The following is a 14,860-nucleotide window of genomic DNA, read 5'->3' as shown; positions in this document are numbered from 1 at the left end:
ACTATACCACCCAGCTGCTTCTTCCCCTCTATACTTTAAAAAAATCCTTTTCCTTGCATCTTAAAATCAATACTATGTACTAGTTTTTCCTATATTCTTTTAATTTGTATACAGCTATTTTCTCATTCCACCTACTAGACTATAAACATCTTATATGAGGACTGTGTTCCATCTGATTTTGTGCCTTGCATGTATGTTGCACATAAGCGTTCTAAAAATTTGTTTTATTAAACTAGAAAAATAACAATTCATTTGGAAGAACAAAAGGTCAAGAAAATCAAAGAAATTAATGGGAAAAAATGTAAAGGAAGGATCAATTCCCTTGATTTTCTTGACCTTTTGTTCTTCCAAATGAATTTTGTTATTTTTCTAGTTTAATAAAACAATTTTTTTGTAATTTAATTGAGATGGTGTTGAATAAGTAGGTTATTTTAGATTGGACTGGAAAAACATGAAAAAATCATGGAAGGACCTACGCAAAATTATGAAGAATGAAGCAAGTAGAACCAAGAGAACATTATATATATATAAACAGAAATATTGTGTATGTCCAACTCCAGAGAACGAACTGATAAGAAGAAACAAGCAATATATGATTTTATATATACATATATCTTTTTTTTCAAATGATGCCTTCTCTAGTACATGAAAGGCAAAGATGGAGGGAGATGCATAGAAATATGAATGTAAAAAATGAACAAATAAAGAATTTTTAAAAAATGAGAGTTGAATTGAATTTTCAAAAGTCTTATTACTTTACATAGCATAAGCTACTTTTTTCTGGGTCATACAATAAAGCAAAACATACTTCTCTACTGGTCATTATTGTGAGAGTACACTCATACAAAACCAAAGCCCCCAAAAAAACCATAAATACACTAATGTGAAAGATAGTATGTAGCATAAACTTCTAATGGAGACATACCTGAATACAAGCTCCTGTCTTTAACTTGCATAAACTGCAGACTAAAGACCATCGACTAGGTGGGATGTGAGAGACTTTCGTGATTGGTTCCATCCTTTCAGGGCAAGCAATGCTGACCTGCAAAAAATGAAAATACCACCATTGATTATCCTGTGAGATCTCAAAGCACACCCTATGTAATATAAACTATTTCCTAGGAAGGTAAAAGGGTATAAAAATGAAAAGACAGAATATATCTTAATAGGGATGATAAAAAGTAAGCCCAGGAACAAAAGTAAATTGACCTTAATCAATGTTTAGATAAATTATTCCTAGTATAGAAAATAATGTAGTGTCCCAAAAGGCATAGTACAATTTTAAGCTATTAAATACCGTTTAAGTAACTTAAAATTGCATTTCAACTTTTGGGACACTTACGTAAAAAGAACTGGAGAATGTAGATGTATGGCAGTAGGGTGGCTATTATCACACAAGCTAGGAATATTCTCTTTGATCTGAGGCTAACAGAATTGGGGAAATGAAAGAGATACTAAAAACATTTTAGGTTATCTTAAAAAGACTGATACTTTGGAGAAACAGAATTGATTTATATAATTTATATAAGATGGTCACATGTAAATAGAAAATCAAAAGATATTGTAGAGGTAAATCTTCAAAGAAAATCTGGGCTCAAATCCTTTTCCCCTGACCATCTGTGTGACTTTGGACAAATTACAATTTCTCTTAGCTTTAATTTTCTCGTCCAGAAATAGAAGGTGTTGATTAGGAAATCTCCAAAGTCCCTTAGAGCTACAAAACTATGATAGCCATCATAAATAATTTATTGTCACTTTAAGACTGAGGAGAAAAGTCTTCTTGGAATTTTGTGTTTCTATGCAAACCAGAGTTCAAACAATGGTACCTAATGTGTGTATATATACATATGTATAACAGAAAGAGAAGCATACTATAACATAATGAAGAATTCTCAGTAATCATAGTTTTAGCCATTGCAAATTTCACACACCACAAGCAATTATTAAAATTAGAAAGCTCAGAGAGATGTTGAAGATCTTATAAAGATTAGAAATTTTCTAATCAGATTCTAAACAGATTTTCTGTTGAATGGGAAATCTCTAGTTATTAAAAAACAAAACACAAAAAAACCCCTCTTACCTTCCATCTTAGAATCAATTTTATATATTGGTTCAAAGACAAAAGAGCAGTAAGAGTTTGGCAATGGGGGTTAAATGACTCGCCCAGGGTCACACAGGTAGGAAGTGTCTGGGGCCACATTTGAACCCAGGACTTCCTGTCTCTGGATCTAGCTCTTAATCCACTGAACCACCTAGTTGCCCCCACCACTTATTTTTTAAGGAAGATTAATAAATGACATTCAGGAATTGAGTGCTATGGCAATTGGTATAGTGGATAGAGTGCTAAGCCTGGAGTTAAGCAATTCTGAGTTCAAATTCAATGCCTCAAGTACTTAACTATTGCTTTCATTGTAGATACATACTTAACCTCTGTATACTTCAGTTTTCTCAGTTATAAAAACAGAATAGCACCTACCTCAAGGACAGCTGTGAGGGTCAAATAAAATACTATATTTTAAAACGAATTTAGCACAGTGCCTGACAGATAGTAGGTATTATGCAATTGCTTGCTACCTTCCCCTTTTTCTTCCCTTTTGTGTGAAACACAGCCAAACACACACACACACACACACACACACCCCTTCCAATCCCAAGGGTTAGGAGTGTGGTATCCCAACAATCTAGAAAATATGTTAAATTTTTTGGCCTTCCCTTTGTACCAGAGAAGAAGATAGAATTATCTTTTTCTTTTATGGAGTGTTTACAGTACCTTATTGTAAAAATTGGGTTCAGTTTTTGGTCATAGGCTACATATAAATCAATGTCAAGGAAAAATACATTGTGAAAAAGAAAATGAAAAATACCAAAATTTTAAAGAAGAAATAAATTTGAGGAGAACAACACTGAACATGCTGCACAGATGATATATATGTAACAATACATATATTTCATGCATCTGAGTTACTAAATTTTTAAAGATATCTGTGCCCTTATGTGTCATCTGCTAAATTTTGTGTTCTTAAAAACTTTAATTTATTTAATTTATTTTTTTAGGATATTTTTCCATGATTACATGATTCATGTAATTCATGATTCATTCTCTCCTTCCCACCTCCTAGAGCTGACAAGCAATTCCACTGGTTTATACATGTATTACTACTCAAAACCTATTCCCATATTATTTTTGACTTACTTTAACTTTAAAAAAGAAATTCTGTATATTTATGGCATTAAAAGATAAAATATGTTGACATTACATAATACCATAAATGTATTTTATGCATTTTTTTAAACCCTTACCTTCCATCTTGAAGTCAATACTGTGTATTAGCTCCAAGGCAGAAGAGTGGTAAGGGCTAGGCAATGGGGGTCAAGTGACTTGCCCAGGGTCACACAACTGGGAAGTGTCTGAGGTCAGATTTGAACCTAGGACCTCCCGTCTGTAGGCCTAGCTCTCAATCGACTGAGCTACCCAGCTGCCCCCTATTTTATACATTTCTGAGTTTCTAAACTTTTTCTTGTTGTCTGGGGCTTCTGATAAACTCCCTACAAGACCTACAACTCTCTTCTACCTTCTTTGTCTATATGTATTTGCTTACACACTGTTTTTCCCCATTAGCCTGTGAGCTCCTTAAAAGCAAGGGTTGTCTTTTGCTTTTCTTTACATCTCCAGCAATTAGCATTGTTCCTGACACATAGTAGGTGCTTCTGTGGATAGAGTCCAGGCTTGAATAGTTGAAGTATCTTCAACTATTCAAATCTGGCCTCCAACATGTACTAGCTGTGTGATGCTGTGCAAGTCATTTAACCCTGTTTGCCTCAGTTTCCTCATCTGTAAAATGAGATGGAGAAAGAAAAGGCAAACCACTCCAGCATTTTTGCCAAGAAAACCCAAATGGGGTTACAAAGAGTTAGACATTACTGAAAAATAACTGAAGGGGTAGCTAGGGGGCTCAATGGAATAAGAATCGGGCATAGAGATAAGAGGTCCTGGGTTCAAAGCTGGTCTCAGATATTTCCTAGCTGTGTGACCCTGGGCAAGTCACTTAACCACCCCCACCCAGCCCTGCCTAAACGTTACTCTTTTTAATCTTGGAATCAATGTACAGTATTTATTCTAAGATGGTAAGCTTTGCTTTTTTTCTTTTTTAAAGAAAAGAAAAATGACTGAACACCAACAACAATAAATGGTTATTTACTATTCACTATAGGAGACCAGACTGTTCTTTCCAGGCCTGAATAGCAGCTTAAAGAAAAAGCAACAGATACTGTAGCTAATTAAAAAAAAAAACCACGGAGAAAGTCTTAAACCTTCAATAGTAGAATACTACTCTATTCAGTGTTTGATATAGTTACAGATTATTAAAATGTTGGAAAAGGCATTTACAATTTATTCTTGTGGTAAAAGTAAGTTCTATGAGTAAACTTATAGCTTGAAATCTTCCACTGAAGCTGCTCCAATGTAGCACCAGAACTAGATGAATTTGTATCCTCAGAGGCTTATACTAGTAGTGTCCAAAATCTATAAACAGTATCTCTTACCCAGCTAGTACAGCCATAAGGACAAAGAGAGTGAGAGCTACAAAAGCATCATCTCTGACTAGCCTTGTTAAGTTTGGAGAGAAACCAAAGTTGATCCCCATGTGATGCATTTGGGGGGGGTGGGGTAGTATTACTAATGAAGACCATTTACTAATATGTGAAAGGATCTAGATTTGGTTAGTGGGGAAATTTTTTATTTGTCTGTAATTGGTCACAGAGTAAGTGGGTGACAAAACTTGGGCTTGAACTTGCGTCAATGAAATCACAGATCTTTTGGAATCCTGAGGAAGTCTAGTGCCTAATCAATTGCAAGATTCATGAGAAAGATTTTATGCATAAAAAGCTGGAGTTCAACTCATAGTTTAGAGGGTTCAATTCATCTCTTTAGTAACTGGTTTTGGAATCATTTTGTTGGGAATATCTCATCATTTTATGTGTTAAATGGGTAGAAGCCAACACTATACTCGCTTAAAGTCAAAATTAGGCAAGTTAGAGGGAAAGTAATGAATTCACAGAACTGCTGGGATTTGATAGATAGGAGGTGGGCTATATCAACATATAAATTAAGGAAAGTATTTCTACTTCAAGACAATATTTCAGATTTAGTTTTATGGTTATTAAATAGTATAAGAAGAGGCTTGGTTTAGTGGGGGGAAGTCACTTAAGTAGGAGTCAGTAGATCTGGCTTCCATTCTCCTCTCTGCCACTAACTAGCTGTTTGATCCTAGGGATATAGCTTAATTTCTGGGGGCCTCAGTTTCCTCATGGGTAATTATTGAACCAGGAAATCATTCATTAAATTTTGATGTTCTATGTTGCCATTACCATTTCCTCCCACATATTTTATGAGAATATTCAATTGGATTCCCTTGGTGAAGTAAATATAGCAAAAGATTTGAAAGAGAAAAATTCATTTAGTCACTTCTTTATAGGAGAAAAAGAAGCATTAACCAGCTGCAGGCCTGATTCTGAACCTTTTACATGCCAAGAACTAAAAAGGAAGAAAATATATTTTAATATGATCTTATCCAGGTAGTTAGTTGCTAAGACAATTGTCTATATCTCTAAGACATATTTTATCTTTTCCAGGTAGCTTGACATGATAGTAACTGCCTTGATGACAGCAAGTACAACTAAAGAAACTGGAAAGTGGAACAAATTGCTGATGAGCTATAATCAGCTAAACGTCAATTAAAGTCTCCAATCTTCAAGTCATGTAGGTTCATTGCGACACAAATTTTCTGGTCAGACCTGTGCAAATGATGAGTCAGGACAGCTAGGTAGAAAAATGGATAGAGCCCTGGAGTCAGGAAGGACTGAGTCCAAATGCAGCCTCAGAAACTTAATAGCATATGACCCTTGGCAAGTCACTTAATCTGTTTGCCTCAATTTCCTCATCTGAAAATGAGGTTAATAAAAGCATTCATTTTGCAGAGTTGTAAGGATCAAATGAGATAATGATTGTAAAGTGCTTAACATAGTGTATGGCCCATAAGTCATAATAGTTTATATATATATATATATATATATATATATATACACACACACACACATATATACGTATATATATACATATACATATACACATATATATACGTATATATGTGTGTGTGTGTGTATAATAGTTAATAATAGCTAACACAAATGTTAGCTATCATAAGCTATTATGGTACAGTAGACAGAATGCTAGATTTGCAATTTCAGCTGCATGACCACAGGCAAGTCACTTAATCCCATTGAAGCTCAGTTTCCTTATCTGTAAAATGTGGCTAAACATACTTATAATGCTTATTTCAAAAAGTGATTGTGAGGCTCAAATGAGATAAAAAATGTTTACAAAATGCCTTGCAAACTTCAAAGTACTCTTTAGATGACTATTATTAGTAGTAGCAAAGTCAACATATGTTTGTATATACATATATATATATAATTTCATAGTTTACAAAGTAAATTCTTCACAACTTTCCTGTGAAATAAGTAATTATATATATATTTAATGTTTAGGTTGTAAAGAGATGAGAAAACAGATTTAAAGACTAATGTGACTTGCATGAGGGTGGAAGAGCTAGGGATCAATTATGTCTTGATTCCATGTTTGCCTTTTGGCTCGTATTTGCTGCCCAGGCACATTTCATTTATTAAATGAATTAGAATAACCAGAAGATGGGGGAATAGAAAGATTGCTTAAGAAATTCACTAGATCCTGATGTAAAATAATCAGGCATAGTTATGTACCACAGAGAAAGGCCAGCAGCAAGACCAGTATTAGTATTAAAATATTAGTATAACCAGGATTAGTAATAAGAAATGGATTATCTCTTTTCAACCGAGACAAATCATGAGGCAAGGTAGTCATGAACAGTGATAAGCTCTGTAAATAGTGTTTAATCAAAGGCCCATCTTCACATGATCATATTGTAGACAGAAATGCTGGCCATAGCTTGTTTTTTGTTTGTTTGTTTGTTTTTTTAGGCACTCCCACATACTCAGATATTGACCCATGGTAGCATCTTTAAATCAGAAGAAGAACAATATTATGGCAGATGTAAATATCCTTCAAGGTAATCTATGGCACATCCAAAGAAAAAAGGGAAATTTCTTAGTAGAAAGCAATACAATGCCATTGGGTGAATTTTTACCTCTGGAATCCATAGGGCACAGCTGACATGAGCCCATTTGGTCCCAGTCCTGGTAGCCTTCATAGCCCCACCTCTCTTTGGACACAAAAGACACTGAGGATGAATGCCCAGGACACAGGTACGACATAACCAGCTTCCTTCCGGAACCTTGAGAATGCCATAACATGCCTTGGAATATAAGAAGAAAAATCTGTTAATGTTCTCATGGACAGTGAAGGAAGAGACAAGGTTTTTACATCATATACACCAATACATCATACACACTCATTTTTAGGGGAATGAGACAACTAACAACAAAGCAAATTTATTGGGAATTTAGTTTCAAAAACAAATAATCAATTAATCTTGAAAATTAGGGATAGCATACATTTGCTTTAATCTGCAATGGGGTATGAGAACTGATTTTTAGAATGGCTTTCAGGATTTGTAAGATTCCAAAATCATTGAAGAAAGGATCAGCTAATAGTGTGCTGTATTCAAGGCAGAAAAGAAGAATTACACATTTTAGATAAGTCTATAATATTATAAAAACAAAGAAGGTTTATCTAGTTAATCCTCGGATTAAATGAAAATTAGTTAGATCAACCCAATTTAGAGGTATTCTGGCTAAATGAGATTTTCCTATATCACAGTACCCCTTGAAAACCAAAATTTTGCCTATCTTCTATTCAGTTAACTTCTAATTCCTCTCTCAGAAAGAGTTTGCGAGTTGGTTATACCTAAATTTCTCTGCAGACAGGGTATAGATATAGATATATACACACACATATATATATTCATGTAAATATATACTCAATTTACTATACACACATGTAACATGGCACACATCATTGCACAGATATAAACATTTGTATATATATGTTATACAAACATGTACAGATATGCATGTGTATGCATGTTATATGTATATATAACACTATAGACACAATAGCCACATGTGTATTATATGAATCTATGTAGAGTATGTATATATACATTGTATATAAACACACAAATCCATATATATAAAGAATTCTATGGCTTTATAGTAATTATATGTATGTATATATGCACATGATATATATACACATATGCACACAGATACTACATACATACATATACACGTTCATAAAGTGTATTTTTTTAGACTAGCAGGGAGAAGAGGCAGCAATTAAAATTAGGGAATATACAGATGAATTCTGGATTTACTTATTTGGGAACTACTTTGTCCTTAGGCAGATGTTGCAAATAGAGGAATTAGAGGAAGAATGCAGAAAGGGGATGACTGAAAAGTTACTGATGTATAATTTTTTTTTAATATCACCTCTGTGGACAGGCCATTCTAAGGCATTTAAAAATATAGCAATAAAGACAAATGTGTGCTATTTTTTCCCTTCCAAATCTGAGGGAAATAAGAATTCTTTAGATAGCAATATATTATTAAATGATATACACCAGAGTTTATAGAGGTATACTTTTTTAAAAAATATGATTTCCAAAAAGGTAAAGGACCTCTCTCAAAGGTTATCTCTAATCAATGCATCTGGACTTCAATGGCATCTTTTGCAAAAAAAACAAACAACAACAACAACAAAAAAAAAACAGCTAATACCAACCCACCCTCAAAAATACAGGAAAACGCAAAGCCTGCTAAGTAAATGTTCAGGGCCTACATTAAGAAACCCAGTCTTTAGCACTCAAAAAATACTTTTCATAAAACACTTAAAAAAGAACTGAGAATGTCCCTAACTGTTAAAATTTAAACATAATGCAATATTAATACAATCCATTTTCAAAATTAATTAAATACATAGTCTACACATATTTTGATGGAAAGAATCTTAGGATCAAGAGCCCTAGGTTTAAGGCTCTACTCCCACTCTTATTCCCTATATTTCTTTGGATAAGCTACTTAACTTCTCTGGACTTTACTTTCCTCATTTGGGAAATAGATAAAACAATGCTTGCCCTACCTCAGTGTTTTTGGAAAGAAAACACTTATAAAACTCCAAGAGCTATAAGTCTTTTTTATATACATATATACATATATATGTATTTGTTGTAATTATATAGAGTAACTATATATATATAGTCCATAACTAGAATAGTGACAGGAATGGCTTAAAAGCTAACATCATAATGAAAATACGTTCAAGAAGAAATATGTGTATATGTATACATATATATGTGTATTTTTAAATCTTAGCTATTCATGATCTTATTTGAACAAACAAGAAACAAGTTACTGGTGATGAAGAATAAACCATATAATTCTTTAGTCAACAGAGGGCAGTCTAACTTAAGTATTTTTTTAAAGTCACCACGTTACATCTAAGACATGGTAAAATGGTTAGCTTATACTTACTTAAATCCAATAAACTAATTTTTAATTGAATTGCCACAGATTTTTACAGCTTTAAGACACTTTCCAGCTCCTTTTACTTACTATCTAAATAAATTAGTATCACCTAGGCAGCTAGATGGCACAATGGATATGATGAGCACTGGATCAGGAGTCAGAAAAATCCAACTTCAAATCCAGCCTCAGACACTTACTATCTGAATGACCCTGAGCAGGTCACCCAACCTCTATATGCCTAAGTTTCTTCATTGGTAAAATGTGTGGGGATAATAATAACACCTACCTACTATTGTTGTCAGGATAAATGAGAACTGTTGTAAAGCCCTTTGCAAAGTCTAAAGTGCTATGTAAATCCTCTAATCACCATTATTTCTCATAATCATTGGAAAGAGACATTATTAGCTGCAATTCTAGCTAAACAATGATTGCAAAAAGAAGAAAATGTGTGACAATTCATTATCCTATCTTTAATTTGGTTACCCATTCCAATCGGAAATGCATTGCCAGAGCCCATAATTTTTTTTTAAATGGTAAAGTATGCCACTACTTATAGCACATCAAAGATTGGGCACTTCATAAAAATAACTTTTTATAAAGACATATATTTAGTGCCATAAAATTCTCTCATGCCATGTAGGCATTCATTTTGTGATGTTATATTTGTTCCAGGGAAGGCTTAAAGCCTCAGGTGGATGGGATTACACCTTTTCTAGGGCATACAAATGCCCTCTCCCAGCTTGGTCAACTAGCTAAGATCTGTGGCCTGGTTGGAGATATACTAATACATTCTTTCCCTCAAGTCCATTTTCACTAGACCCATAAAAAAAATCTGCTAAAAGAGAAGACAATTAGAATGAAAATTATCATCTTTTACTGCTATGTAACAGAAATTGTATTTTTGCATACTTAGGAAAAAAAGCTAAAATTAATTATGAAATGGTTAATTATAAGAGAAGTAAACAAATCAATCAACACATACTTAGGACTTACTCTTTGTAAGGTACTGAGTTAGGTAATAGAGAATGAAAGAATCTAGGTGAGGTTTTCATACCATAAAGAATTTATTACCTAGCTAAGAAGATAGTGTATTCATACACAGAAGGGAAACAAAAATAAATTAAAAGAGCCAAATAAGTTGTGAAAATAAATGTGCTAGGACGTCTGAGAAGGGAGAGATCACTGTGGCTTAGAATGATCATAGACTTCATGAAGAAGTTGGTCTTTGAGCTGGGACCTGAAAAGTAGAAAAAGAATTTCTAATTTAGAAAGGAAAGGAGCAGGTATTTTAGGCAGGATGAATTGTGAGAGTAAAGGCACAGAGCTGAAAAAAATATTGGGTGTATTGGGGATAACAGTGAGATTCAGGCAGCATAGCACAGAAATGCAGAATTTGTAGTTTGTTGACCTTGGGTACAAATCATATATCTTCCACTTATTCCTCTGTTACATTGGTCACATCACAAAGCTTCTCTGGGCCTTGGTCTCCTCATCTGTGAAATGAAGGGGCTAGATAAAATAGGTCTCTAAAGTCCCTTTCAGATCTAAATATAGTATCCTTTGAGCAAACAAAAACATTTTAAATGGAGAATTTGGATAAGGGAGACATAGGAAATAAGGTTAGAAAGAGATGCCAAAAAAATATTGGGTTAGGAGTGTCAATATCTGGGATTGTAACTCAAGATTTATCACTCCTTGTGATCTTGGGTGGGCGATTGCACACTCTTTAAGATTTAATTTCCTCATATATGAAAAGAGGATTTAAGAATACCTATTCAGTCTATCTCATAGGGTTGTTCTCATGAAAATAGATAATATAAACTGTAAAGTGCTATACTAATGGAAGAAATTAATAAAGATAGGTAGGGGCCAGTTCAGAGTGCCTCAAATGCCAGGCTAAGGATATTAGTTGTGTGTGTGTGTGTGTGTGTGTGTGTGTGTGTGTGAGAGTGAGAGAGAGAGAGAGAGAGAGAGAGAGAGAGAGAGAGAGAGACAGACAGAAAGAGAGAGAGAGAGAGAATGAGAGAAAGAGAGAGAGAGAGAGAATGAGAGGGAGAGAGAGAGAGAGAGAATGAGAGAAAGAGAGAGAGAGAATGAGAGAAAGAGAGAGAGAGAGAGAGAGAGAGAGAGAGAGAGAGAGAGAGAGAGAGAGAGAGAGAGAGAGAGAGAGAGAGAGAGAGAGAGAGAGAGAATGGGGAGAAATGATTGAAGATATTTAGATATCTGATCAAGACAAATAACAGTTTTAAAAGTATGAGATTAGTGGTAATATGTAGAATAGATGGGGGAAGAAAATGCAAATATAGAGGAAGATTAGGAGACCATTTCAGTAGTCGAAACATGTAGTGAGATGATAAGGACCTGAACTTAATCACCAAAGATAAATCATCCAGGCAATCACAAGAGATTTTGTTTCTAAAAGATGCAAGAATTACACTTTTTCACATTCTTTTCTTTCACCCTAGAAAGAAGGTCACAAAAATTCACTTAAATACCAATGAATTTAATTCAGAAAACTCTCAATAGTGTGTGGTTGTGAATCATTGGTCTCACTAACCTGATGAACACAGATGTTACACTTATCACAGAACACCATATCATTCCCTTCTTCACTGTCTGGAGAACGGCACACATCACAGATGACATCTTCATCATATTCTATGCCCAACCCTTCTTCTGTTTCAATAGCATGGTTCATATTTTCATGGCACTGTCGTTCCAAGACTTCTACTGTTTTTTCCATAGTGTTTTCATCAACTGTCCCACACCCTGCACAAAGATATAATCAGCCAATAAAACAGCAGGCATGTAAGTGCCTACTATGTGCCCAGCACTGAGTATGTGGGATAAGGAATAAAGCATTCTTTTAAATAATTGTATTTCAAAAAAGCTTTTATTAGGGTTCTTTAATACATATATATATATATGAAAACATATATATACATACATACATATATATACATATATACACACATATATATATTTATACACACACACACACACACACACACACACACACACAGGCATTCTCCATGGAGATGATTAGTTGGCTCCAAGAAAACAAGACTTAAAAAAAAAATTGTAGAAGGCAGTTAGTTTTAATGGTAACAATGATATAATGGAAGATACATGCAGGGTAACCAAAATTCTGATTATGAAAGATTAAATTTGGTCTTTACAGAGATCACAGACTATAATAGGGATGCAAAACTACATTACCAATCTCAGCTATATAATTTTAAGTCTCTTCAAATCTGAAGGACTTCATTTCTTTATTTATAAAATGGGAGGATTGAACTAGATATTTTCTAATATCCCTGACATCCTGGGATTCTGTTATCAGAAGTATTCATCTGTTTTCTGACTTGGGGGTTCTGGTACTTTGTTTATTAGAGCATAAATGAAAGACATAAAGCAATCAAAAAATCAATCAGCCTGTATTTATTAAGTGCCTGTATAGGGCACCATAGACGGCAATGAAATGCTAGGTGTTATGGATACAAGTATAAAGAATAACATAAAAATGAAGGCAAATAGTCCATCTAACTATTAAAATAAATCTCCCGATGAAGTGTAAAAGCAATGAGAAGCCTTAAGTGGCCTCAAAAAGCCATGATGGAATTTTTCTGCAGACTTTGAATTCTTTTAAAGGGATATTTATTACCTACCTGGTTGACCACAGGTCTAACTCAAATACATCAGAAATAGCAGGAAGACATAGTACATGAACTGAAACAACATTAAAAGGAACCAGTCCCAGCAAAACCATGCATGGTCAGACTGAAATTCCCAGATGAGAACATGATAGAATACAGTTTATAAAATTCCCCTCTCACCTTGGTATTCCCTCTCCACATTCCACAATAAATTCTTGTTATACTTAAAGATTCCCAAGATACCTTCAGTGATCTTTCCTATAGCTCTCTAACTCAAGTTTTTAGAGAAAAATCAATTTTATCCCAACACTGGGTGGTTGGGTGGGTGAGAAATAATAAGAGAAAGGAAGAGGGAGGATTGAGGAGAGAGAAGAAAGAGAGAGGAAGGAAAGGAGAGAGAGAATATAGAACAAATCATATTTTAAATGCATTACTAACATGGGAAAATAGAGAATGATACTGATGCCTATGTATTTTGCAGTTTGAACAAAAAAAATGCAGACCGTTTGACTTATCTCTCTACAACTTATTTTTTTACAGGTGAAAAGTGATCAAGAGGGTTGGTTTCTGACTTGAAGAAGAACTCAAGGCACTTATTTGCTCTTCTTCACACTTACATGTACTCTTTCTGTGCCAGACTTGTGAGTGGGCTTAAACTCTCTCCCTCTCCCTCTTTTTTCCTTCTGTCCCTCTGTCTCCCTCTGACCCTTCTCTCCTCCCCTCTTTGTCCTCTCCCTTCAATATCCCTAAGGGTTGAAGGGCCTAGAGAGCCTCTTACAGGTTTTTTGTATCCAGGAGCCCAGCAAGAACAATCTTAGAGAATCTAGAGTAAGGTCATTTTATTACTCTGTCCTATTTTACTGGGGTATTTGCACTACAAACCGCAGTCTCCATTCCTGCCTCTAGTATCCTGTCTGTATGTGTAAATGTCTTCTTCTTGTAAACCTTAGCTCTGTACAGTTCCTTTTTTGTTGTGTTTTGTCTGCCTGGCCATATGTTATAAGTTGTTAATGCCAAGTCCTCATTTAACTAGTATCTGATTGGCATAATTCCTATTTTGGTAGGAAAATGTGTGTCCAATTCTGACACATCTATATTTCAATATTGTATACTTGAAAAAAATTTACTTTCTTTTTTCCCCCAAAGGTGGTCTTGTGAGAATATAAGATTTTGTTTACAATCAACTAAGGGTTATTACTGAAGCTAAAATTTCCCAAGGTCTTGAGACTCTTGGAATATGTATAAAAGAAGTGCATGTCCATAAGAGGAAAATGTCATAGAGAATGCCCTTAGAGACATTAAAATGAAAGGAATATTGCTAGGAGAGGAGGCAAGAAGAAAAATGACTGGCTAGGGAACAAGAAACTAAGAATCCAGTGATATCCTAGAAGGGCTGGATCTTTCCTCCCCTGTAATTCCCTAATCTATAACAAAAGATGTGCCTAGAGATGATGACTCTCAGATGAATTTGGATATAGTTTCTGAGGAAACAAAAATTTATTGTCCAAAGGTAGAGAAGATTCAATCAGACATCCTGAGGAAAAGAGCAATGGAAAAGTACTGATCCCTTTAGTATAATCCATGGAAGAGAGAGGGATATTGATTAGGACTGGAGCCTGTGGAATTGGGAGGGGCAGGATGAAGAGCCATGCCCCCAAAACCCCTGAGGCTGGAGGAATAGAGCA

At 34.5% G+C, this 14,860-nt stretch overlaps 1 protein-coding gene across 10 annotated transcripts in view; it reads right to left on the bottom strand.

Moving 5' to 3' along the window:
• JADE3 (jade family PHD finger 3) overlaps window positions 1-14,860 on the bottom strand; it is a 219,398-nt gene that overhangs the window by 22,409 nt on the left and 182,129 nt on the right. For all 10 annotated transcript variants that reach the window (XM_016424827.2, XM_056808545.1, XM_016424826.2 and 7 more), the window contains 3 exons: window positions 12,077-12,288; window positions 7,182-7,349; window positions 926-1,042 (listed from right to left, as the gene is read on the bottom strand). In XM_016424827.2, coding sequence (XP_016280313.1) covers window positions 926-1,042; window positions 7,182-7,349; window positions 12,077-12,288 — 497 coding nt within the window. The remainder of the gene's footprint in view (window positions 1-925; window positions 1,043-7,181; window positions 7,350-12,076; window positions 12,289-14,860) is intronic.

Source organism: Monodelphis domestica, chromosome 8 (genome assembly GCF_027887165.1).
Source record: "Monodelphis domestica isolate mMonDom1 chromosome 8, mMonDom1.pri, whole genome shotgun sequence".
Taxonomy (NCBI): domain Eukaryota; kingdom Metazoa; phylum Chordata; class Mammalia; order Didelphimorphia; family Didelphidae; genus Monodelphis; species Monodelphis domestica.
This window is presented reverse-complemented; position numbering and strand designations above follow the sequence as displayed.